The 27582-nt window shown below is 42.7% G+C and overlaps 1 protein-coding gene and 1 long non-coding RNA gene across 2 annotated transcripts; one reads left to right on the top strand and one right to left on the bottom strand.

Moving 5' to 3' along the window:
- On the bottom strand, positions 1 to 26796 carry LOC146441614 (MARVEL domain-containing protein 3-like). The gene is made up of 4 exons (XM_085052068.1): positions 26656 to 26796; positions 25853 to 26008; positions 22314 to 22483; positions 1 to 8943 (listed from the first exon to the last, which is right to left on the bottom strand). Exons 2-4 carry the CDS (start codon positions 25966 to 25968, stop codon positions 8243 to 8245), a joined length of 987 nt encoding a protein of 328 aa, XP_084908194.1. The 5' UTR covers positions 25969 to 26008; positions 26656 to 26796; the 3' UTR covers positions 1 to 8242.
- LOC146441615 (uncharacterized) lies at positions 19997 to 26726 on the top strand. The gene is made up of 5 exons (XR_014849992.1): positions 19997 to 20030; positions 21492 to 21614; positions 26001 to 26154; positions 26254 to 26337; positions 26634 to 26726. It is a non-coding gene; the product is annotated as an uncharacterized LOC146441615 (long non-coding RNA).
- Positions 26797 to 27582: the final 786 nt, after the last annotated feature.

Raw genomic sequence — 27582 nt, 5'->3', positions numbered from 1 at the left:
TCATCTTTTTCCATGTTTTTTTAATATTGTAAGCTGAAGGGAGACACTTAAGCTCTAAGAGCTCATCAGGAGCATGACAGCATGAGGAAACTGCTCCATAATAACTGCAATGTGACAGAGACCTGGGACAGGCAGGACTGGTCTGTTCCCTTGTAGGGGGACATGGGAGTAGGTGATCCCCTGAGGCTTTCTGCTGTAGGAGATTCAGGGTGCCTGGTTTACAGTTAGAGAGCGTGTGTTGCTGCACCTCAGGCTTTGGGGGAAAGGATGCATGCAGTCCCAAGGCTTGGAAGAAGTCCCTGCTGGTGGGTGAAGTTCAGCTGGCTCTTCTTGCCCTGATCCCCATTAGGATCTCAATTCCAATGTCTTGCTGCTCATTACAGCCTCAGGTGTATGTTTGGTGGTTTTGTTCTGAGCTTGTTTGTCTGTGTCTCTTATTAGAACTTAAGGAAACAGACAGAGAAGGGATCTTTTACCAATGGTTCTGCAGAACTGTCTTTGGAGGCCTGTGCTTAGGGCATGTAGGTAACTTAAGGATGTTCAGGGGCCATGAGTGGGCACAGATGGGGTGCTGGAGGCCTTCAGGAGCTCCCAGTGCCAGCAGCCCTGTGATGAGAGCCTGGGCACCAGACACAATGCTCTGAGCACAGCAGGCTCTGCTCCCCTCGTCAGATTCAGCACAGCTGCACCAAGAGAAATAAATGTGTTTTAACCGTAAAGTTGTCAGTATTGACTCGTGGAACAGATGGGATTGTTTTGCTAATTAAATGTATGCTGTTGAATGCTTTAAAGGAAATTGGGATGCATAACTATGAAGAGAGACTTGTGTAGCAGAAGTCTGTGACTTATAAGATGCTTTTTCATTTTAATTTCTCGTAAGGAGAGAGACACAAGCATTTTATTGGGAAAAAAATCTTGCAGTAGGTGCACTTGCAGTTAGTACTTACCTTGAAATGACAGAATATATAGTGACATATTGTGCACAGAATAGTGCATAGAATACATAGCAAAATACTGTGCTCAAATGTATTTAAAATTGGGTGTCAAGGAAGAGCAAAAACTGCTGTGCCTTTTTGAAGCTGTCCTTCTGAAAGCAGCAAATCTCCCTGAAAGCAAGCTTTGGCAAGTCACCTGTGGTAGTTTCATTTAACAAGGGGTAAAGAGATTTTTCTGTTGTCTCATTTCTGGGCAAAATTTAATCACACAACTGTTCAGAATCAACTCAGGTAACAGCAAAGTCGTTCCCTGGCATTTTTTGAATGCTTTGGAGATAAGAACATGTTAGAGAGCGTGTCCTTTCCAGACGTCCCCAGTCCATCCTGCACCGTCAGAAATAGGGATGTGTGGGAATGGGGATCCATAGGAAGTGACCTTCCCCACTCCCAGTAGTCTGTGGCTCGCACTTGTTTGAACCAGAAGCAAAGTCCTTGTGAAGATGATCAGAGATGGTTTTCAGGCCTCCTGTTTTTTTTCTGACGAGGAACTGAGCGTTTATATTTGGGGTGGGAAAAGGCATATTCCTGCTGTCCGGATTACTTGAGAGCTGCAAGGGCTCCCCCTCGTGTTACTGCGGGACAGGACCGGCACGGCTGCATCTTACTCCTCGGCGGCTGCCACTGAAAAGGATGCATCCCGCATCCGTGGGATCACACCCCATCGTGCGAGCCATGCAGGAGCATCAGAGCCCTTCAGCTGAGCAAGGAAGGAAGGAAGGCAGCAGTACTGACAGCAGGAGTCTGCTTCGCACTGACCGAGGGCTCTCAGAAGCCTCCTGAGTGTTAGACGTATTTGCTGGTGAGTCTGAGCAAGGATGTGAGGGCTGAGGGAGCCAAGGAAGCCACACCTGCTGCTGCTGCTCCGGAGAGCATCTGCAGTGCTGCCAGGATCTTAGCAGGCTGTCAAGTAGTCTTAGCAAATGGGTAATGAGTTCTGGGTCCTAGCAGGTCTTACTCATTTGGGCCAATAAACTGCCAAATCTTCACCATCAGAGCTAATCCACAGCAGTGTAAAAGTCTGAATCCCCTTTAAGTTTCACAAGGGCTGGAGCATGTCTAGAGAAGGGCTGTGGAGCTGGTGAAAGGTCTGAAGCACAAGTCTGACGAGGAGTAGCTGAGGGAGTTGGGCTTCTTCAGCCTGGAGAAAAGAAGGCTCTGGAGATGTTGTCATTCTTTGCAGCTGCCTGAAAGGAGGGTGTAGCCAGGTGGTGGTCGGCCTCTTCTCCCAAGTTAGAAAATGAGAGGTAATGGCCTCAAGTTAGACCAAGGGAGGTTTAGAACAATTTCTTCCCTGAAAGGGTGTTCAGGCCTTGAAACAGGCCGCCCAGGGAATTGGTGGAATCACCATCCCTGGAAGTGTTCAAAAGATGTAGCTGTGGGCACTTGAGGACATGGTTTAGTGCTGAACACAGCAGTGCTGGTTTAAGAGCTGGACCTGATGATCTTAGAGGTCTTTTCCAACCTAAATGGCTCTATGATAGGGCCATCTTCTTGGGGAATTATTTTTGCACTCTGGAGCAAAGAAAACACCCTGTTTGTACCTGTGTGCATCCGTCTCATCCTTTCTACATCCTTCTGAAAAACTAATTACCTGTAAAGCACATTGCAGGCATTTCACACACTGGAGCCCTTCAGCACGGCCTGAGAGTTTTGGGGAGCCCAGTTGCAGGTGCAGGTCTGTGTGCAAAAAGCATCCCTGGAAATCAATAGACCATTTGTAGTAATGAAGGGCATCCTGTGACTTGCCTGTTTTGCACTGTCACACGCCAAAACCAATTACATCAAATGCCTTGACAACTGGTGGACCTTGCAAGTAGTCTCATGTTTTATTTATGATGGATGACGCTGAGCATCTGTGACAGTTTTTATGCTGTGCTGGCATTAAACTGCTGCAATACACTGAGCGCCACCTTTTCCAGGAGATGGATGTTTTGAAGGAGAAGAGTAACGACAAATGTCACAGCTGTCATAAACAATGCACTCTTGGTGCCCTTCAATAACTTACCTGAGTCTTGAAAAAGAAAAGGAGACATCCAAGTTTTGCAAATGTGATTGAGAGATCTGAGTTACTGAAGGGCTTATGTGGATCTGTAGCTTTGCTTAACTCTATGGTGAATGTAAGTTGCAGTGGAAAACTACCAGAGAGTAACTTTAATGAAGGCAATTTTCCACTAGGAGTAAAATACATGGATTATGAAAGAAAAAGTGCATTCAAACTGCTCTTTAGTACTCTAATCCTTGCATGTATTCTCATCAATTTAAAGTAGTTTCCCATGTAAACTGAGATCCTGACTTTTCTTAATGCTAAGCCTTGAATTCAGTTTCTGCTGTTGCACAACCGGTTTGTGTCCCTAGTTGTTTCTGTACATTGGATACACTCGAACTCTTCTCTGGAGGACTCATGGAAAAAGCTTAAATTGAGATAAAATGAAGTATAGTCTAGGAATGTTTTCTTTTCATTTTCTTTTGTCATTAAGAAAATAGGAGAGCTTTTTGTTTCTGCTTGCCTGAAAATTTCCTTTCTGTGGATTGGTACAAAGGTCTTCCCCCCTTACAGCTGCTCTGCAGCAGGATGGCAAAGCCCTAACACATGCAGATTTTCCAGCAGCACCAGATTTCCAGTTCCAGATACATGAATTATTTGGGAAATGTAAAGGTTATGTTAAGCTTATTTGGAAGAGTAAACACCCTCTCTCCTCTTTGTCCTGCCCCTGCCAGGTTTTGCCTTTCACATTGGAACAAGAGACCTGTGTCCTTGGATGTTGATTTGCCCTATATTGGACAAGATTTCCCTCAGACTGAACTATTCTATGAATTTGTTTAAATAAAGGACACATCTAGGAAAATGGATGCTCAAAGGTGCACAACCCAGCACGATGAAATTTTCATGGCAGTTTACTCAGTAGTGGGATGCAGGATCAAGGGGGAGCATTCCCTCCCCTCCTTCCTTCTCTCTCCCATCTTTCTTTCTTTCTTTGTTTTTCTATCTTTCTCAGCTGAAATATCTTATGCCCTTTGTTTCCTCTTCAGGACCGGGGCATGGCAACACATTTTTTCAAAGAGATATTGTTTTTCTCTGAGCCTCTTCTCTGGGGAAGGAGTCCCTCTGGTCCCTCTGTGGGTAGCTAATGCTGGGGGGCTCAGCTGGAGGCTTTTCTCTTTGATTGACTAAAGCTGTTTGCTCACACATTGAAGCAGACTGGTGCAAATTGATGGTTTAAATCCAAAGAGGCTGGCTGAGAGTCTCACAGGTAACTCTGAGATAAATGAGTTACTCACCTCAGCCCAGCTCCTTGCACTGCTGACCTGTCAGCCACAGTGGGACTTTCCTCCTGCCAGGCAGCTCCAGTTCACCCTGCAATCTGGATCCATTTCCTCACATCTTCAGGGATGGGGGCCATTTTAATCCTCCTTGTGAAGGCTCAGAAAAGGCTTGGTGTGCCATCAGGCTTCTTGCTGTACCCAAGGCTCTTAGGTGGAGAGATGCTGTGCTGTCTACCCACAGGAGAATCACAGGTTAGGCCTTTGCTGTCCCTGTTTCCTTCACAGCAGGTGAGGAGCTGTGGTGGTCACAGGGGGCAAGCTGGGTACACCCTGAGGGTCCCCCTTACCGAAGAGGGACTGAGGGTGATGTCTGTGTGCAGTCCTTTGGCTGCAGGTGAAACTGGGCTCTCAGGGGCTGTGTCAGAGAAACAGCTGAGCTGGTTTTCAGTGCTGACCTCGCAGGTTGCATGCAGGCAATTCACACACATATATGCATGGGGCAGGCAGCAGGGAAAGACTCAAAGAAATAGTAGGGCTGACAGGAGCCATTTCCCCTGCCTTGGTTTACTGGTCCAAATGTGGATTATTGTCCTGTACTAACTGGCAGTCACTGCTCAGAGGTAATGGTGAGGCACAGCCATCTCCAGCAGAAGGTGGGAAGGCTAGTCTACTCTGGAAAAGAGACCACCTGCAATGGCAGCTGGGGATGACAACTTATTGCAGCCTCAGTCACATGTGTCTGCTAGAAAATCTCTGCCCTTGTATTACACCTTCCCAGCTCACACAGTAAAGGCTTTCAAGTCTTCTACAGGACATCAAGTGTGGTGTTGTCACAGCTGGAAAGCAGGGTTGTTTGGACTGCCCGAATGGTATTTGGCTTGTCCTTCACCCCATCAGGTAGGAAAGCTTCTTCTTTCCTGCCTTAGTCCTCTGTGAAGTATTTCTGGGATTTTCCCCTCTCCTCTCCTACACTTCCCTCTGTGAAGGTGAGTGGAGGAAACAGCACTGTTTATTTCCTCTTCACAATTATTTCCTAATAATCTTTCTTCATAGTGTCAGGGAAGGAAACAAATTCAAGGCACAAAACTTTCAAGAAGCTGTAAATCACTGGGCTGGGGCTTTCTTCAGGGTCCCTCTGCTTGCAGTGTTTCAGGACCTCAGCAGGTTTGTTCATGACACCAAGCTCATAGTTGGAATGCTTGAGGGAAGGTATGCCATCCACAGTGACCTGCCAGGGTCTCCAGGCCTGAGGAATGGGCCAATGTGAACCTCACAAAGTTCACACAAGGCCAAGTTCAAGGTCCTGCACCTGGGCTGGGACAGTCACCAGTATCAGTACAGACTGGGTGGGGAAGGGATTGAGGGCAGCCCTGTGGAGAGGGACATGGGGGAACTGCTGGATGAAAAAGTGGATTTGAACAGGAAATGTGCACTTGTAGCCCAGAAAATAAAACATATCCTGGGCTGCATCCAAAGCAGCATGGCCAGGATGAGGGAGAGGATTCTGCTCCTCTGCTCCACTCTAGTGAGACCCCACCCAGAGTGCTGCATCCAGCTCTGGAGTCCCCAGCACAGGAAGGACATGGACCTGTTGGAACAAGTCCATAGGAGGCCAGGACAGTGATCAGAGGGCTGGATATGAAGACCAACTGGAAGAATTGGGGATTTTCAGTCTGAAGGAAAGAAGGCTCTGGGAAGGCCTTTTTGTCTTCAATACATAAAAGAGGGCTGATAAATGAGCCTGCAGGGACAGGGCAAGGGGGAACCATTTTAAACTAAAAGAGAATAGAATTAGTTTTGTTATAAGGAATAAACTCGAGGCTGTAAAAGTTAGAAACATGAGATGAGTGCAGGGAAGCCACTGGGTGAGGAGCTGAGAGAATGTGACTGGGACTGACCTGTACTCAGCACCTACTTTTTGACTCTCCAAGTAAAATCCATTAAACTTGCTCCTCCTAAGAGGAAAGGGACCCAAAACGGATGGACTGTGAGGGACCCAAGTGTCCAAGGGATGAGCACTACAGTAACAGTCCACAGCTGGACTAAAATGGAGCTTGGTGCACCATTTTCTAAAGACTGAATTACCTTGCAGCAAATGAGGCCTTTACCATAGACACAAGAAAAAAAGAGACAAGGAAAAGAAAGAAATTGATGCTCCCAAGAAGATTGTTGCTATTACACAGTGATGGCAGCCAAGCATCCAAAAACGAATGGGACCAAGTAAGAAACCTTGAGATTAAAATTCATATTGCACATGTATTAAAGGACCAAGTTTAAATTTATGCATTCTTACCTGCAGCATTTTCTAATCTTTTGAATTTGTAACTTCAAGGGGCTGCTTTTTGTTCTTTGTATTATTTAATAACAGTATGTAAGCGTGTAACTAAGCCTGCATTCAAACTGTGCAAGGTGTAGAGGTAGCACAGAACAAGTGTGCAGGCAGAGATGCCAAACAAGTGGTCAGCTGAGGCTTTAGCTGCATGCCAGACATCCCTGGAACTGACTTTCCAGCCGATTACAGCATACCACAGAAGGTCTGGGCAAAGAGCTAGAAATCAAAGTCCTAATTTCCTGACTCTATCGAGACTGTGAGTCATAGAAAGTTTGGAAAAACTCTATTCCTGTCTCTCCATAAGCACAATAATGCTACAGAGCTTGTTGGTGTTCAAAGTGTTAAAGAGATGTTTAAGGAATTATATAAATGATACTTATTGTAAAGGCTCATGTAATCACTTCTAATCAGAACCATAAAGTTTTCTTGTTTGGTTTATACTGCCTCAAACACAATCCTTTGAGATCTCTGTGTGGGTGTGTATATATATGTGTTTGTATGAAGTATGCAATAAACAAGCTCTACTATGGTTCAAAAGAGCTTCATCTGGGCAATGACTGTGAGCCAGACAAAACTGAAAAGAATGAAAATGGCCAAAATCTTCCCTCCTCTCAAGCTGACAGATCTTATGCACTTCAAGAACAGCCTTTTCTTTTTCTCACTCCCTCATCTTTTAAAACCAGTGATCTATTTCATCTGCCTCAAACAAAGCACTATTGAAAGATGTGCTCTTAAATGTATTTTCTCATCCCTGGGGCATACAATTACTGCTGTTCACTCATGCTTCGCCTGTTTAGATATTAGAAGGATACATGCACTTTCTCTGTCATTGTTACCGCATTCCCAGGGCAGGCAGTATGTTCCTGATTTGGGCTCTGCCCACCACTGGCTGTGGAGTCAGCAAGCCAAACCTTGTTTAGGTGCTTACAAAAGCAAAGGGTATCTTTACTAAGCTGATACCTGACCAGTGTGATGCCTCTCAGGTTCTGGTCTGCACTCGGTGAGATGGGAAAATGTAGTAGGAAACTGGAAAAGGACCCAAAAGCTGCCTTTGACATTGCAGCTAGTTCCTCCCGGCAGCATTCCTCAGGGAGCACATGACCGGCATGTGTCAACCCCCGTGACTCAAAAGATAAAACGCTCCACTAGCCCAGGCAAAACAGGTCACAAGAGTAACTTCATATGTGATTCAGAGAAGCAATCAGGTGTCTTTGCTTTGTAAGCACTGTAGAATAAAGCAACAGGATGCACAACAGGCACAGGATCTGCTGAAGGCTGCCTGTCCTAGCTGTGTGTTCAATTCCTTATGTCATGGCAAGGAAAGGAAGTGGTTGTTAACACAAGTTTGGCAGTAACGCAGTTGTAACCTGTTAAAAGCCCATTGCTGTTTGGATTTGCTCTGCGCAGGATGAAAATATTACAATCAAACACATTTTAAATGCAGGAGTTCACCTTGAGAGAGTGGAGCATAAAACCTTGTTAAAATAGTCATTCAACCTCGATTTTATTACATGATGTTGTAGCAGTAGAGTTATAATTCAGTACACACTTCAGCACCCTGTATGAAAATACACTGTGGGCGGGTCGTCTGTTTGCCAGTGTCCATCCTTTGCTGAAGCCCCGGTTCTCTGGCACTGTCCCAGAGCTGACCTCACACCAGTGTGGCAAGAGCCTGGATGTTGTTGGAGCTTTCAGAGGTCCTGTGAACGGTGTGATGGTTTCTGACGCCTCTGTCTCTACCGCTGCCCTCGGGGCTGTGCTGAGCCTTGGCTGCGTGGCTCTGGAAAGCCCGGACGGTGCGGATAGCGAGGATGCAGACCACGGAGCTGGCGAAGTACAGGCAGGAAGCCACGACACCGAACAGGCCCACGGCCGCATCGCCGCCCTGGACATCGCAGCTCATGGAGGTGTAGCCGCGGCGCGCGTAGAGCCGCTCCCGCCTCCGGCACACCTCGGTGGAGTTCACCTGCATGACGAAGTGCAGGTAGAGCCCCACGGCCACCAGGTACGCCAGGCCAGCCAGCAGGCTGAAGGCACATTCGCCTAGCAGCAGCCCTGTCCGGAGCTGCTGGATGGGTTTTGCCCCCACGACAAGGAAGACAAGGGTGAGCGTGCCCGCTGTTAAGCTGAAGGCCACTCCGCCATAGACACAAGGGGCTCTCATCTGGGTGAACTGCATGTCCAACTCCCTCACCTCCTGCAGCTCTGTGCCCTCAAAAGGGAAGTAGGCTGAATTCAGGTTGAAGGATCCAAGGCCTCCGAGGGACGTGAAGCCTGCAACGGAGGCTTGGGCAGCGCCCACGCAAATCAGCACCAGGAGGTTAACCGTGATTTCCACAAACTTCAAAATGCCTGGAAGGAACAGAAAGATGGGAATAGGTGGGTGACAGAAGTACACCAAAACCATAGACAGAGAGTACTAATATTGAGGTATCCCTCTTGGCTACAGCTACAGAAAAGCGTTTGAAAAAAGAAAAAAAGAAAAAGAGAAGCCTCAACTCTCGTGGGTACATTTTGGAGGTTGGGCAAATTACTTTTTTTAATCTGTCAGTGTGCTTGATAGATGGATCTTCATGCAGTGAAAAAAATCCATAAAAATTTTACTGTGCTTGTGTTACTGCCAAGGCAAGCGCACAGTGATTGTATTTTGGCCTGTAACTACTTGGCATAAACACACTGAGCGAGAAATATCCAGTATGAACAAAATGCTGAGGTTAAAGCTGACAAAAACCTAGAAGCTTCTAACGGCTTGAAAAATTATGCAAGTTATTTAAGTTCTTCAAAATGTGTTTACTGCTTTTACTTACACCTTTCTTTTGTGGAAGCATTTGTTAATTTAAACTTACTATCTAACCAGATGCAACTTGCACGTCATCTCCTTCAGAGACAAAAATCTCTTCATAACTCTGAAGAAGTAGGTTGTTTGCAGGAAAAAAAAAAAAAAAAAAAAGAAGAAGGAGGGGAAGGAGACAAACTCCACCTTATATGCAGAGATAAATTAAGTGAATTTGATACTAGGTCGTGTTCTCTTTCACATCCTCACCCTCAGAAGAAAGCCTTACAACTTCTGATTTGACTCTCCACTTTTTCTAATGTTAGGCTACTAGTAAGAGTAACCAAGTTTTCTTAAGCGAAAAAATACAAAGAAAACCCAAAACTAAAAAGCAGAAAAATCACTTATTTTTGTGGTAGCTGCGTCCCAGGAAGGTGCCTCATGTTTGCTAAATCTGATTATTCTGTGACAGCTCACTAGGGGTCAGACTAAGATTAGTAAACATGACGGATGTTGAAGCAGAGCACAGCTAGAGTTGCCTGTTGGGGAAAATGAAAACCCTTGGCGTGTCAGGCATGTTGCTCCAAAGTTCTGAAGTTAATTACAGAATTGTGAATCTTATTATTCCATTGCTGTCTGACAGCCAAGAATGTAGGATGCTCGACACAGTGGTCCTATATTTGTCTTTAAAGTGGGGCAGGATCTGTGGTTTGCACACAGGCTTTCATTTTATGCTGCTAACACTGATCCACATGGCATTTCCCTCTTGAGCAATGGCTCAGTTGCTGTCAAGGCTGTATAGGCTTGAAAAGGAAGGGCTGAAGCAGGAACGCAAGGGAATGAAACAAATTTCTCTCTTGTGTTGCCAGATGCTTCTAACCAAAGAAAGCCAGCAACAGCCACAATGAAGGATTATTGGATATTCCCATTCTGCCCCTTCTTATTCCCTCCACAGAGGACTAAGGTAATGAGTCCTTTCCTGCTGCCACTTGCTCTGCACAGGAAGGTAGTAGTGTTAGTTATACCAGACAAAATTGTTCCTCTTGCTCAAGAGGAACCAAATGAGCAGTTCTGTGTACGTGTTCTTCAGAGGTGATGCTGATTTTTGCATGACAGTGTGCCTTTTCTTTGACCCTTCTGCACTATCATTTCTGTAAAGTGGGGCAATGACTATGCTAGTTACCAAATTTGTTCAGGAGGCTTCAAATATTTCAAAGGAGATAATTGTGGAGTTAAACATAAAGAAAAATTTTAACTTTGGCCCTGGAGTTAGGATTTGGAACTCCTTGTACCAAATCCAAACAATGCAGCCAAAAGACTCATAATTTTTAATAGGTAAAGAGTCATCACTTTACTAGGACTGTTCACAGTATTTTGAAAGAGTAGTAGCTGTGGAGGACATTAATTGGAATTCAATCAGGTTTTTTTTTTTTTGGTCTGCTCAGTTGAGTTGTACGTTATGCTTTCCAAATACAGGGAGTCAACCTAGATCCTCAGGGCCCTTGGAGAGTGCTGGATGCAGAAGGGCACTTTCCTTTTTAAGGGCTGACTACTGATTTCATAGATGCTCCACCAGGAAACAGTTCTTACAAGTCCACATGGAGGAAAGACCATTTGATTAAGGGAAACATAAATTTTAAGTATGTTTGGCAACTTGGTAGTTGGGAATTCATGATCAGTCAGCTGCTGACTTCAGAATTTCCTTTTCGTTTATGAGTACTGAGGCCCTCTGACCTGCTGAGCATCAACTTTTCCTCTACATCACCTTGCTGAGCTTTGGAAAAGGCAATTTTCAGTTGCCAAAGTAGTCACTGCCTGCTGCTAACCTCCTCACATTTATAACTGACCCCAATCCTCAATGTCGCTGCTCCAAAACTTTCTACATGTTCACACACATCCTGTATGCAACCCCTTAACTTTGCTGAGCTGATTGCTAATGGGATGACAAACGTGACCAGTGTAGGCCTATTGTATTTTTAACTGCAGCAGCAGATGCTTTAAAGGCATGCCTGAAAATTTTCCTTAGACAGGGCATTCAGGTTGGACAGGTTTTGTACCTGCACAGTTGTAACACAAGCCTGCTACAGGATTGATTAGAGGAACTAAACAATGGAGAGAGGTTCAGCAGCAGCTACTTCACCAGTTACTTGTATCACTTGGATTAACTTTTGGTTTGGTTTTTTTTTTAAAGAAAGTGCAATAACAAAGCCTCCTGTATTAAAGACAATTCTAAGATGATAAGCAGTATGTAGAATGAATTCCAGGTCCATGATGACCACCAGCTGGGTTTATGAACGTAGCAGACAATTAGTGGAAATGTTTAAGACCTTGTATAATCATCAGGGCTTTGATGGAAATATTAATCCCTACAGTATGTTCAGACCCAGGCACCCCAAAAGCCTTGTGCAACCTTAATCTGTGACAGTTACAGGCTGATACCAAATCCTACTAGTAGAAACAGAATAGACAGATTTGAGAAGTAAGGAACAAAAGGACAGTTAAGTTTTGAATCTTAGCTCTCCCAAGGTATGGTCACACATATCCTAGCAGTGACCTGTGTCAAGCAGTGAGCTGCTGGCAGAAAGGATTGAGATACAAAGCATGCTTCCAAGTCTGTGCTGCCATTTCCACTTTTACAAGCCAGTTAGCCATGTCATCTTGGAGTTATACCTGCAGAAACCAGACTGCCAAAAAGTCTTCCTAGGGGGAAGTTGCTTATTTCTACAGTAATTCCCTAATCCTACGCAACAATTAATGCATTGGAAGATTTTAGTGTAAAATAATAAGAGGTCTGAACAGCTCAACATTCTATTTGCTTGTTGGTTTTTGGGTTTTTTTTTCCTTTCTCAGGTTCAAAATCTTTGGATTTATCTAAAATGTTACTCATTTGTATTAAAATCAGCACAGTAAACAGCTGGCTTTGGGAACTAACCCTCTCCTTACTGAGCAAGTTACAAGGCTCAGGTCAGGGATCCCACATTGCTGTTTCCTTTTCCATGCTTCTTTCCTGCACTGCTTTTTTCCTGCACAGGAGAATCACAGCTATGTACAAGACAGAGGGTGTTGCCAGAGCTTTCAAGAGAATTGTTTCACTCTTTCTATAAAATCCAAATCTGCAGTGGATAGTAACTTCAATGTATCATACTTGTTAATTTTGATTGAATCCAGTTGTCTTTTGCTGTGAGTAGGATTCCTACTATAACCAACAGCAGCCTTCCAGTTTATACTATTTATCTGCTATTTACTTTTTCATTCCCTTTCTTTTCCTTGCTGGGCTATTTCCATGGTATCAACCCACTGAACAATGGTTTTATTTTCTGTCAAATAGTGGGCTTGACCATCCAGCAAAGCAGCTGGGCAGGATGGTTAAATGTACAGACCCACAGGCAGCTGACTTTACTCTAACAGCTCCTACCCTTGGCTGGGTAGTCCCTACTTTTCTCCCTTACCTCCATAATAAACCCTTCCAAGAGTTGTTCAAATAAATTAAAACAGCAGGAAAGTATTTAACTCTTTTCTTGTGTGCTGCTGTTTTTTACTGCAACTTTAGCAACTTGTGGCTCACAGCATATTTGATGAGCAATCATGTTGGCATGAGTATAGCATGGACAGTAACAGCCAGGACAAGAGAAGGACCAGAAACTCTCCTTCTCAGGTGAGGTGAGCTGTTAAATATGCATCCTCTGCCTCATAAAACCACACTGTGTCTAAGTGTGTGGTAGCCAGGAACTCAGCTGTGCACTCAATCTCATGTGTCAGAAGCTGTAAAGAGGAATTTTCATGCAGGCACTGTGGCAGGATGGCCCGGATGTTGAGGTGTGGGGGTCATGGTATGTGTATACACATGTACATAAAATGGTCAATTCTTGTTCATTCCTTTGTTTCTGCAGCTGCCATAAATGAATTTGCAGGACAGAACAGTTCTGGCTCTTTCTGTTGAACTGCCCTGACTCCATGAGGGCCAGGCTAGCAGAGAAGGCCTTCAAAGTGTCTCACTCCACTAAGTCTGGCACAGGAGACACCCTCTTTCTCTGCTGAATGCCCATGGTTTCCTCCTCCAGTGTCTTTTGGTATTATTCCCTCCTCTTCAGTGAACCTTGCTGTGTACTTCCAAGATATTCTATATCTACCATTCTCCATTCTGGCTCACCTTCTGCCTCTGCTTCCTTTGTAGACCACGTACCACGGGGACCAGCAGGAGCCAGGGGCAGCCCTGCAGGGGTGTGGCTACTCCTCTTGGACACCTGGACCCCAGTGGCAGGGCTGGTGACACACAGGTCAGTGGCACCCATGCCAAATTCCATTAGGGGTCGCTCCAGGAAAAGGGAACAGAGGAGTTAGACTCTACAATACATGCATGAAAAATCATTCTCCAAGCCTTTTTCACTGAAAATTGTCATTTGGTTCTTTCCCCCCCCAGTTTGGGTAGTTTTCTGATTTTCAGAGATAATCTTTCTATTTAATTTTTTACCCCCCTCAAAGGAGCAGACAAGTATTTTGACCATATATAGTGACTTACAAAAGCAGCAGTCAGTCCTGAAAAGGATCTCAAATGCAGAACATCTCTTGCCAGGGAAGGTTTGGCATTCCCCAGAGACTGAAGGCACAGCTCAATGCAGCTTTGGTCACCTCTCTGCTAAACTGAGTCAGTGGCAGGAGGAAAAACATATGGGGAAAGGGAGAAAATGTCAAAGTGAAGCAGGGCTTGGCTCTTCTTTTGGAAGGGAACAAAATTTGACAGAAGTGGGGAGTACCCAAAACAGAGGAGGAGAACTGTACAAGGGAAAAGAAATTAAAACAACAGTTGCAAGAGATCAAAAATATAAAATCTGGATGCAAAGATATTAAAATATCTTTCTAATGGTATTATTCCCTTTATATAGAAAGCAAGATTTTACTGAAACCAGTTACAAGAATTCAACCACCTTCACTGATGCAGAATAAGGGTGATAGCTTTGTCAGAAACAAAGACATGACCCCCAAGCCCCCACCCCACTATTATTTTTGTAGGTCTCTGTGTTCTTCAGCCAGCGGTGGGATTTAGCTTTTACTTAGTCATACTGAAATCAAGGACAGAAAAAAACCAACCCAACCCTAAAACACAAGGATTAGGCAATGTAACACCAACAAAATCTTGGCTTTTCAGAGGACCCAAGGGATGCACATACTCAGAGCCAACTGAATTTAAATTGCACGGATGTGCCCAACACACTTATGCTCTTTTGAGATATCCGTCTTACTGGAAGTCAGTGAAAAAATAGTTTAAAACTGGGAAAATTAAATGATTTATGTGTCGTAGAAAAAACATTACTATTACCTTTTAGTAAGTTGTCTCTCTTTAGTCAAGATAATCACTCTGTTAGGAAATCTCAAAGGATGACCAGCCTTGGTTTTAATGACTCAGAGAAATCTTACGCTCACAGAGTGCTCAGATCCAAATATATTATCCTGTTTTTTCTGTGTATCCTCTTCCCTTAAGGAACAACTATCCCACCTGCTCTATTCTTTCTACTTAATACCCTCCCATCCTCCAAACAGTGCTGTCCAATTTTCACAGGAAAGGGTGGACTTAAATTGCACAATTACTGCATCATCCTCTATCCCCATATTTTTCCACCACTGTAAGAAACAGTTTCAATACAACCCAGCCCTTGCCTGGGAACAACAGCCATGGTTTACTTGTACCCAGAGGTTCTTCAAAGCATCACTTCTAGAATGTTCTTGATTTCTCTCCTGCTAACTGAACATGAGTCATCTTTCATAATTTTGGAGCGGGTGGGAAGCAAAAGATCTTACATTAAACTGTAGTGTTTGACCGTACTGCTTAAATACAACAACTGTAAATGGCTGCATTGTATTTGCAGCACTGGTAGGTCTCTGTATGGTCCCCTCACATTCTGCACTCAGGAAATGGCCTTTTTGCTTCTTTTTTTCTTAATGTACTGATAGTTCTTTCAAGTAGTAAACAAGTGTCTTGGTATTGAAACCAGCTTGCAGGAGTTTTTTAAGAAGAGTGCAGAAAACAATGGAACACTCTTGTTCCTTATGCCAACTTTCCGAGGCCACTCCCTCAGCTTGAACTGAAACTGAGCCACCTTTAGAAAGTACAAAGATTGGGGTGTTATTGCTCTTTACGTAATCATAGTCTGGCTGAAGGTAGGTCAGGTTGGAGGCACCTGTGAACCTGAGCTTCTCATTCACCTTACCAATTGTGGGCTGTCACACTTGGTGAGCAACATTCCAAATCTAGGTGGATTTCTCTCCTTTAAGCAAGCTAAGATCACCTGCTCAAGAAATAGAGCTACATTCAATAGCTAGCCTGTCTGCTGTATCAATTGGCTTTGAGAGCCACTTTTTAAAGAGAAGAGTTTTCCTTTGTTCCCATAATTTGAGTCAGATGTGGGGAAGACAAACCTAGTTCTCTTACAGGAAAGATGGTGTAACTCTTCTTCTGTAATGTAAGTGAGCAAACGTAACTAAGATTTCCCAGTATGGGAAACACGGGCTGGAGTCTAACACACACCTAACAGCAACTTTGCCAATATCTTCCCTTGCCAACTTCAGTGAGTCTTCTCACTTGTAGTTCTCCCTTCTCTAAAAAAAATCATGTACATGTTAGCACAATGCAAAAAGGTGGATGAGAATAATTTCGTATGAAAACGTGGGCAGAGTGAAGTCCCGTGTGTTGGCAAGACAACACTTTGCTAAAGGTAAGATTTGGCATCTGTAAGTAGTATAGCTCCTCTGCATGTTTTTATAGAGCTAACTGCTCAAGGCTGTTTGTGTTTCACAGCAAACAGGACTGAGCTCCAAGTGAAATACTTTAACATCAGAACAGGAAGGTTACCTGCAGCTCTGCTGCTGTATCTTGTTACTGGGCTACTTTAATTAAGCATTTTAAATAACTGGGATTATTTTAATCTGCGCAGCTCCATCCAATTCCCACTACTAATACCGTCCATCTTCACAATTACAAGATTAAAAAACTCGATGGCAATTTCAGTCTGTTAGCCACACTGTATTTAAAATATACTTTGTAACAGAGAGAAGAGGAAGCCGTCTAATTACAGTGAGACTATAGGGGACCCTAGTGCTCCCTTCTTAGGCAGAAATATATGGAAATTAACTGCCACAGGAACACTGTAAGGCAGCTTTGAGCACAATTTAAAGGTTCTAAGCACGGCACACTGTGGGGGCAAAATGTGAAGATGGTGACTACAAAACACAACAGTTTCTAATCCTGTTGGGTGCCCCCACAGAAATGTAGGTGTCCTGCATTGCCAAAAAGATGCAATGTGCTGCTGAATGTCCTTGTCAAATGCTTGTTTTAACCCACAGAGTTAGTTACCTGCACTATGCACATTTAATGACCCTTCAGCGTTTCTGAATGCATGTTAACTGAAGCTACAGGACATTTTTCACTTCAGTCCAAAGCCTGTTGCAGACCACTATTCTCCCCCAACATTTCCGCAGCACTGAAAGGGATACAAGTGCTCTGCAAAATGTTTCTCCCCTCCTGCTCTCACGTCTGACTCCAAGAGAAACAGTATCACGACATAACGCAGCAAAGTAACAACAGCAGTATTATGGCTGAGAACAATAGCATAACTCAAAGCAAGTCTCTGTTAGTGTGAACCCTGTGTTTAGGCTGACTTTTCATCTCAGTATTTTTTTCTAGTCTATGAGTATTTCCCATCATGCATAGCTTTAAGGAAAAAAAATGACTGTGCTTTGTAAAAACAAAAGCTTATAGATGTTTACATTTGAATTAATGCTGGCTTGTTAGTGCATGAATGTATCCTGCAGAAAGTCATTGTTACTCCCTAATTCTATTTCCTCCTCCAAATAAATTTAGTTTGATATTTCCTCCTGGCTATGCTTGAAATTGGAGACTTTTCATGTTGTTACAAACCATAATGCTGTCTTTTTCTGAGAGGAAATTGGTCTGAAGGTTTTAACAATTGTGGATGTTAGAATGTAGGCTAAAGGCATGATTGTTTGGAAGTGCCTACAATATGCTTAAGAAATCTGACACTATTCAAGGTGCAAAGCTGTATTCATGGCAGCAAAGAACAGGGATTCAATTATACTTGCTGCCCCACAAACTGTTTTGTAACCTTTTTTGTGTTGTCTCCCTTAAACGCCAAATGGGTCAAAAAATTTAAAAAAGGAAAAAAGTTATTTGCTCAGGAATCATGACCAGCACAGTACAATTCTACAGAAGGCAAAAGTGCAGGTAATTCCCTGAGTCACATACTGACCACAGATGGGAGAAACTTAATTTACATTTGCTGTTTTAGCAAAACTACGGGAGGCATTATCCTGGAATTGTATTGCTCCATCTCTTTCACACCATTATACATAATAAAAAGAAATTTAAAGGTTTTCAAGGTCAAATGCCCAAATATCTGTGACCAATTTAGGATGAGCAATTCACTCTTGGGTCCAACTTGGATTTTACTCTCACTGAGGTGAAGGATGGCAGCCAGCCTTGAACACATTTCTCATTCCCTCTGCTAAACAAAAGAACTGAATCTGGTTATATTTTCTAATATCCCAAGGGGGGGTTCTTGGAAAGGCAAAATGATTACTAATTTAGTTTTTCTGCGCAGAAGAGAGAGAACTACAGAAATTTTACCTGTACTGTGAAAAGCAAATTGAATGTTTCCTTCTGACAGAATTTAAGCTCTTAGTATCCCCAGGTCAAAACACTGTTGTTGTTTTCAACTTGTGCTACTTTATATGGCATGTGTAATATATTGTTTGTAAATTGTAAGAAATGGCTATTGCAAGCAGCAGTTCCTTAGTTAATGAAAGGTGTGTCTTTATCACAAACAGTTTATTTCCAATTCCCATTAAATTACGTAGTCCATCTAGGCAGTTTGACACCAGTCTATAAGCTATTCCTTAAATCTCCTTCACTACTGGAGAAACAGAAGGTGGCAGACTTCTGTGTTCCTGCTGCCTTTTGAATATGTAATCTGCAGGCCCACAAGTGTACCTTTCCTATGGAAAACAACCCAACATACAGAAACTAGACATAAAGCCAGCATGGCAGGGAATAGTCAAAAGTTGGTTGTTGGGAAGTCCCTTGAAAGAATCAGCAGATATATGAAGAAAGGCAGTGCTTTTAAATGACACAAGCTCCTGTGAGATAAACGATCCTCTCACAGGTTAGCAGTGGGTAGAGGAAAATAAAAAGGAAACAACCAGTTTTCAGGCAACTAGAGTTCAGGGAGTAATCTCAGGTTTGTTTTGCCTGTCACCAGTATGCCCATGTTGGCAGTGCAGTGGGAGGGGAGCTGTAGAGTCAGACAGGTGGAGCTGAAGGCATAGATGTTTTCTGGGCAGAGATAAGTGCTTAATTTTGGCTCTAGTTTGGTCCAAAGGGCAGAGTGTCTGCTAGCAGTTACATCTCACTCTCTCGTTTAATTTTATCCAACGAAAATACAGGGTCTGCTCTGCAATGTGGCCCAAAGAGCTGTAAGTGGAGGTTCCAAACAGGTTCAGCTCAAAACTACATACCAAAATACTGTGGTAGATGCACAGACTAAAGAACTGAAAAGACTGGAAAGTGAGATGGTCAATTCTGCTTTAATAATAATAATCATCATCATAAAAATTTCTTCACATTTGCCAACAGTAAAATTGGTAGACTGCTGAGAGCTCAAGCTCATGAATAAGAAATTAATGAAATCAGTGTTTAAAAAGCAACCTCCACTTAATAGCTGTACAGAGACACCCACAAACACCCATCCCCTCTGTTGACAGAGCACACAGATGGGCACTAAGCAAACCATTTCCATTTCAGGTACCTTTCTTTGAACACATCAGCTCAGTGCTCACTGATAGTCAAACACCACACAAAAAGCTAGGAAGCATTAGAATAAGATTACAGAACCTGAGCCCATGTGCAGATGCCTGATTCTTTTGAGAATTTATCTGGAATTTTTACTGCATTTCTGGTCAGTCCACCTCAAAAAGGTGTGATGGATCTGGAAAAGGGGTAAGGCTGGAAAACTGATCAGAACTGGCTATTGTTGAATCAGTGAAGAAGCAATAGGGGCAGAGAAAAAAGGGGAAGACTTTACTCTAAAACTATAAATCTCATGGAGAAGGTGAATGTATGAGATTATCACTACATATTTAGAATACCATCAGAATCAGAGACACCTTCTTTAAAACATTTTAAGGAATAAAACAGTAGCTCTTCAAGTGGCACAAAGAAACTCTGGAACTCCTTATCTTAAGGTAATGTGAAGGTCAAACACTCAAAAAGGGATTCAGTAGAGAATTAAACAAATTTGATGGGTCTGTAAAGAGGTATTAAACACAACAGATGTGAGCACAGTCTTCCAATACAGGAAATTCCACCAATCCAAAGTCTAGAATGTATTCCAGAAGACAGCTCACTCTGGGCTGGTCCAAACTTTGATAGTCCTCCTAAGTTTGCACTTTAATCCACTGTTTGGGAGGAAGAGTCATGAGGTATGATCCAGGACTGCTATCCATGTGATCCCACCTGAATGGCTTTGAATAGGTATCCCTCATATAATGTTTTAACAAACCTTTTCCCCCCTTCTGTTTTCAAGATGAAAGGATTAAAAAAGAGCAGAATGTTTTGAAGTTTCTTAGATGGTATCAAATGTTCCTACCAGCAAAACGGGTCAGTATCAGTTGTTTCTTCCATTATATTTTGGTTGGATTCTTTTGTTTTAATGTGATTGTGAAGGGGAAAAAAGGGGGGCAGGGATTAGGGAGGGAAGGGGGGAATAACAAAGATAGGAAAATGAGGTCCTAAAACGTCCTAAGGTGTTCAAAGGATACCTAAAAAACCAGCTGCTTATTTCTGAAATTCAGCTTTAGTTTTTTGGGATATAGCTGGTAAAAAACATGGATGAAGGGGGCACTATCTGGGTGGAGCAAATACTTTTAAAAGCTTTGATTGTATAGAATTCCTCTCTAGTTTGCTAAACTGCTCAAAATGCATAAAGAACATAACCTAGGTGTGCTAGGCAAAAGAAAAAAAACCTGCAAAGCTCAACTACTCAGTGAACAGTCAGAAACTAAGGTTCACCTTTCAGTTGTTGCTTTAGAAAAGACTGTGTTTCATCACTTGATTTTCCAGCCTTGTTTGAGTCTAGTTTATTTTAGAATTATGGTGATTGTAAAGGGGGAATTTCACCAGAGTGCCGATAAATCATTGGCAAAAGAAAAAGACGGTTAAGAAGTATTTACAGGAACTTTTCATGCTTTAAAGTGTTGCAGCTCCTATGTACTGACTTCTTAGTAAACAATTTATGTACTTCATTTATAGTATCTACCATGACTGCAGGGAATACAGAATTCTGCAAAACAATTCTAGTAAACTCTGCTAAATCTTGGTAATTCAAAAAATTAAACAGGGGAGTAACATCCTCATAATCTTATCAACCTTCAATATATTTTCATTTTTTGAAATAAATTTGGTCGTAAAATTGTTTCTTTTCTGCATGATCTCTTTTCCCTCCTCCACTGCAAACTCAGACATTAAATCTTTGGAAAACACTGAGCAATACCTAGGGGAGGGGTGGGAGTAAAATCATCATTGTCAACTGATGCATCCAAAAGTAGGACATTTAAAAAATCTTAATGATGTTTAATGCACTGAAATAATGAAAAGCAAATGCAGGGAAAAAAAAAAACCCAAAAACCCAGAAATTCACATTAAGATATCCATAAGTCTAAACAACCAATAAAACTGAAAACTAAAACTAACTTGCCACTTCATTTTTCTAATGTTTTGATAAAATAGGGCATGGAGTTTTCTGCAGATTTTCAGACAAGTTAAAATAATTTAGTATGGTTGAAGAAGTAACTGATGATACAATTTTATCATGGATAAAAGATCAGTACAGCTCCATGTCATTAAACCTTTACTAATGTTTGCAATTACATCTGAAGATGAAAAAAAACTGCATACTAATACACAGAATATATGTGTAAGAGAAAATAGTTAATCTCACTGTTAACATTGTTCACATATTCACATACCAAATACTAAGAGCAAATTGAGTGTGTTATTTAACTTTCCTACATGGAGTGAAGCAATAATTTAACATTATGTACTTTAATTTACTTCCAACAGCTATTCTCTTGATTTGTCTCTCTACTGGAGGACACTGAAAGTCTATTTATAGACATCAGCCAAAGACTTTGCACCCTACTGCAAGTTCAACTCAGACTGCAGTGGACCTTTCCTACAGAAAAGGTGAGAATTATCATTGCCCCTGGAAGAGGGAAAACTTTAAAGGGTAATGAATATTTTAATGACTTCTTTTTTTCAGTTTACAGGAATGAGTTTACTAAGGCTGATTTCCTCCCACATTAAGGCTCCTTTCTTGAGCCTTGTTGCAGTAGTTTTCTACCTATGGAAAACCCAAGTTATCTCTCCAAAACTCGTATTTGATTCATGTCCAGAAAAGAGTTTTGTCTCCTGCAATGATGCTTCATAAAGATGTATGAGTGATGACTGGAGTAAATCCAGAATTGACAAAAGCTCTGAGAAGAATGTGTTGGAAATAAACTAGCATCAAAACTTCCATAGCCATCTTTAAATTTCTCACAGATGCAAATACCTATTTTATGTCTGCTGCACAGACTGGCTGACTACACACATGACCCACACTGGTGCTCTGGATGCATATTACAGAGATGTACTTTCAAGTATCTAAATATCTGTATAAATATTGCCTTTAGATGTCTAAAACGGCATAACCCTGAGTCAACTCTCTCAGTTCTTGTGGGCTTTTTTTTTTGGTGGTGTTTTTTTTCTTCTTTTTCATTTGTTTCATTTTGTTTTAATATTCCTCTAGCTTTCCTTTGTTGTGCTCCTAAACACAGAAACCAAATCCAAGAGAAGTCCTTGGAAGGAGAAGGGCAGATGGCAGGCAATAAGAATCTCACATACCTCTTGTTGTGCATACCTTTGAACACTTCATTGAGAAGCTTTCCTTGGGAGGATAAAACTCTGGTGGTGGGCCAAAATACTCCTGTGCTGCTCCTGAGGTTTTAGAGTAAGGGTCTGAGCAAACAGCAGAAGTCCTGGAGTGCTGGCCACCTCGGATGTCTTTTGTTGATCTAAAATGGAGTAAACAACTAATGTTTATTAATTAGGTCATAGTGTCTCCTGAACATTAGAACATGAGAAATTGTCAGATGGTCTTCTTAGTGGAAGCAGCTAGCTTGCTTCACAGGCACTTGACCTTTTTTGCTTGCCTGTTTTGAAAGAAAATATCCCCAAAACTTGCATAAATCAATGTTCACAAGGATATTTGCACTCAATGGTCCTTATTTTGGACAATAGTGTACTCACTGGGTAGGCTGGCTGAGCTGCTCAGCTCAGTGGCAAAAGGTAGGAAGAAGAAATAGCAGCTTTTCATGAAACCTAAACAATTTTAGCTAATCCATAGCAGGCCATATAATAAAAATGAGAAAGACTTTGACATAATAAAAGTGTGAAGTAGCACAACTACGTCATAGGTGTTTTGTCAAGTTTGTACTTCCAACTGGAGTCTCTCACAAAGATGCTTTTTAAAAGAATAAAAACTATTAAAAGAAACAGATAAAGATTTTAAACTAAGGAAAAAAATAGTCTATTCAAATTTTTTGAGGTCCTTGATGATATTTGAAGAAGATTCTAAAATCAATCCTACCCCCACCATAAATCAATTTCTCCTCTCTCCAATTAGTCTCTTCATTGATACACTTCAAAATGGTCCAGTTTGCTGCAATGACATACAGCTCCACATCTGAAGCCTGGTGATCTTTAGAGTTGGTGAGATTCAGATTATTTTATAGGAAAAGTGCAGTTTTCCCTGTTTAAACTGAACTAACACTCAAGTTAAAAGAATCATTGGCTGCAAATTTTATTGTGTGGGTCTAATTGAAATTTTCTCCCTCATTTGAAAGAGAATTGGAGCTTGCTTTTTTGAAGGTACAGCTGCATGAGTCTGTTACTAAAGGGTATTTTAAGTCTCATTCAGCATTATTATTTTTAAAAGTCTTCTTTATATTCAGTTTTTATCTTTAATTTCTTATCCACAGATCAGCATTTTCAACTGTAGTTTTGTTTCCTAGTATCATTGCACTTCACTAAGGTTTATCTTCATCCAATTCCAGACTCAATATTATCTCATTCATCCACATTAAATCATGTTCTTTGTAGTTTTTACATTTTAATTAAGACATTCAATAACAAGACCAATGCTAACATCTCCGCGTTTAGTTGCCAACAGCTCTATTTGGCTGAAACATTTCTGATTTTTCTGACCTCTGTCCTGTGTCTTGTGCAACTACCAAAGCATCCTGTGCAGCTGTGTCACATAAATTAAATAAGCTGTGTGATTTATAAGACTTCCAGTAACTTGAAAGCAATCCCTTTGGTACTTCTGATGCAGCTGCTTCTCTCTATTGTTTCCTCCTACTTGCCAGAAAACAAAACAAGACAAAAAATCAAACCAAAAACCCCCTAATTTCAGCAACAGACTACAAATAGGAAAAAAAAAATCCTCTTTTAGGATCATTTTTTTTTCCTCACTATGGCCTGTTCTGGCCACCTTTGCTGCTGTTTTCCTTGAGGACTTTACCATTCTAGGCAATCCTCCTCAACAGTGGGAGGAAGGTTGCTGTAGGAGTTTCAGACAGAAATGCATTTGGAAGGAGAAACACCCTGGCTAGAAAGTCAAGTTCCTCAGGGATGAAACTATTAGGCACCCAAACTGCAGCTTCCATGAAATTTTTCCCATGCATTTCATTACAGGATCTGGTGATCTTCTGATTAATCAGCCAAAGTTTTCACCAAAAAAACATGAGAACTTCATGAGAACCAAGCAGAGGAAATGTTAGGTTAAGCCAAACTCCTCCAAAACAACTGATAGAAAAGGTTTTGAGTTGTTTTATTGGGGCCTGATGGCCCCCAGATGCTTGACTTGACTCTAAGAATTATCTTCATGGCTGTTACAGATTTGTAACTGCAGCTTCCCTTCCTCTAATCCCTGGTGGACACAGGGATGTCTGTGAATCTTTACAGTCCGTCCATCAATTTTCGATCTACATGTCCAGACATACAAAACTAACAGCAAAAACAAGAAATCCAGAGAAGTGCTTTATTAAAAAGCCGTGGTTTAATTTACAGCTAGCCTTTCACACTTTGCTTACATTATGCTAGACATGAAAAAAAAACAAGAAAGCACACATCAAATCCACGACTGTTTTTTTTTTTCCACTTTTTCTCTGCACTGTGCTATTAATGTGTTACTGGCATTAGCTGCTCTCACTTCTAATATGTTCAAGATAATTTAACTATATTGCCTGCCAATCTCTGTTTTTGCTAAGGACAGGCATTCAGCCTCTGAGGATAATTCTTAGGCTGGTCTTTGTTCCCATTTCTCTTCAGTTTTTCATCATTTAAGAGAAAAAGAAGAAAAATTCATTAGCTATTTTCACAACACAATAGTTTTACCACTATCCAAGTGTTTTATACTTAGCCATAAGTACTCCCTGTAGTCCACACAGTGCTCTTCTCTGCTCTTTTATTCTCATGCTGTTTTCCTTGCTAAAATGCCTATTATCAAGGAGTACTTCAGTATTTCAGCTTTTAAATAATCTTCATTATATTTATCTCCTCTCCCTCTTTGCCTTATAATTCCCCTACAATCATGTCCCCAGAGACTAAAGGGGAGTGATAAACACTCTACTGCCATGGCCAATTTGCCAGTGGTGTTTAGAACTCCAGACTTCTCTCCTGCAGTGCAGCCATGCACTGGCATGACCTAAAAGGAAAACGGCCTAACTTCACATCTAGCATGCTGCAGCCTGGCCAGGCTGGAAGGGGAAGTGTAAAATCCTAAGAGTTTATTTGGCACTGGAAACCCATTAGTTGATCTGCTTATTGTGGTGATAGGGCCTGACCCACTCTCAAGTGCTGCCAACAGCTTTAGATGCTCAAACAAGCACTCATCCATTGACAGCGACTACTGAAAGTAATTTTGTTTCAGATTAACAGGAATATGTTCCCATCTGAACTAGAGCAACTTTAGAGCTCATGAAGTCCCTGTGCTGGTCTCAGTCAAGTAACATTCTCATTTAAGCAATGCATATTTGGCAAGCCACAGCTTGCTGTCACCTGTTGACCAGTGTCTTCAGGAATGGTACTAAAACTCGTGGCCACACCTCACCTACCTGTGACCCAATTTGATTCAGATAATCCCAGGAAATTCACATCTCTGCCTGTGTCACACAGCCTATCTTTCTGCCCCATCTCAAGCTCCACACAAAGAAAAAAGGTTAAATTTTTAAGTGTAAAATAGCTCCCTGTTCCAAACATGGTGTACTCATGCTTTCATGGCTTTCTCTACTATTGTAATATGAGCCTATTTAAGAGCAAAGAGAAAAGACAGAAATTATAGACCTGCTGTGATGTATTTCTCTTAGGAGGGAAAGACGTACCTTGCATTGTATGGGTATGGTTTTCTTGCTCTTCTGTCTTCCTTGTATCTATCAGATCTATGGTTCTCATGGTGTCTGTATTGCTTATCTTGGTATTGACTCCCAGAATGAGACATCTTGTTTCTTAGATGTGTTCTTTCCTTCTCAGATAGCTTCCTGGGCCAGAGAAATAAAACTGGTTCATTTTATTGCTCCACTTAAAGGTTATTCATTGACCAGCACTCACTTCCATCTCATGCTGATTCACAATTAGTACAGACTTCCTTAAGAAGTGAAGGAAGTAAAACCGTTTGAACTACAAGGTAACTTCATTAAAGCAGAAAGTTTTTCTCTATATTTTCCTTTTCATCAAGCAAAAACGTTTCTATATTTGACATTTATTGCCTTAGCTTATTTACTAGGTCTGCTCTGACTCGGGAGAGGCCAGGGCAAGGCATGGTGTCCAGCAAGGACTGAATCCTGGCTTCTGGAATGGTGTGTCTCAGGTAAAGTATTAAGCCCAGCAAGTGCCAGTGCACTGCATGAGTGTGTGTGCAGCTGCCACTGGCACAGGGAAGTCAGGAAGAGCAGGCTGTGACCTTTGTTCTGGGAGTTTCTAGCAGGAGGGCACTCGTGGGTGTAAACAGAGTCACTGCCAAACGTCACTGTGATTTTCATGAACATTAGGCACGAACAAAGCTGTGCTGGGCCGAAAATAAGTTGGCAGGAGGCTATACCCTGATCATTCTGTATCAAATATTAGCAGGTTGTTATTTGCTGAAAGTGTCTTTATCTTTTCAAGCATAGTACAATTAAGCACAAACCTGTAAAATGGGGAAACACGGACTTCAAGCACCTGAGCAATCTTTAGAGTCGTTTGCCTTCATCACAGCCCTTCAACATCCCTGCAGAAGTGCCCGCAACTCGGCTTAATTTGGACTGATCAAGGCCCGATGACCTTCCTCCATCTCCTTTAGGTGTTATAAAGTAAATAAATATTTATAAGTGTTATACAAAGGGATAAATTAACTTTTATTTGTTTACATCTAAGAGGGAAAGATTCAGGGTCTCCCCCCGCGGCAGCTCCGGGCAGGAGCCATTCCGCCGGGCCCAGCCGCGCACCTTTCCCCACGGGAAGGGAAGGGAAGGGAAGGGAAGGGAAGGGAAGGGAAGGGAAGGGAAGGGAAGGGAAGGGAAGGGAAGGGAAGGGAAGGGAAGGGAAGGGAAGGGAAGGGAAGGGAAGGGAAGGGAAGGGAAGGGAAGGGAAGGGAAGGGAATGGAAGGGAAGGGAAGGGAATGGAAGGGAAGGGAAGGGAAGGGAAGGGAAGGGAAGGGAAGGGAAGGGAAGGGAAGGGAAGGGAAGGGAAGGGAAGGGAAGGGAAGGGAAGGGAAGGGAAGGGAAGGGAAGGGTTGGGTTCCCGGTGTCGCTCCCGCCGCCGCAGCGCCACGACAGCGACCCGAGAGCACCTGGGAGCCCCGGGTGGGCCCTGGCGCGGCACTGCCCCGGGACAGCCGGGGGGACACAGCGGGCCTCCCGCCTCCCGCCGGGCACCTTCGCCTCCCGCCCGCCGCCCGCTCCCCCAGCAGGCCCGTCCCTCAGCACCCCGAGCGCCAAGGCCGGGATCCCCGTCCCTCACCTGAGGGAGCGCCGAGCTCCGTCCCGCCCCGCAGCAGCTCCCGGAGCCGCCGGGACCGCCCTCCTGTGCCCGCCCGGCCTCCACGTCCGCCCGCCCGCCTGCCGGGCCGGCTCT

Source organism: Lichenostomus cassidix, chromosome 2, assembly GCF_008360975.1.
Source record: "Lichenostomus cassidix isolate B80296 chromosome 2, HeHo_3.0, whole genome shotgun sequence".
Classification (NCBI taxonomy): Eukaryota; Metazoa; Chordata; class Aves; order Passeriformes; family Meliphagidae; genus Lichenostomus; species Lichenostomus cassidix.
Note: the sequence above shows the minus strand (reverse complement) of the source record. Positions and strands in the feature narration are given on the sequence as shown.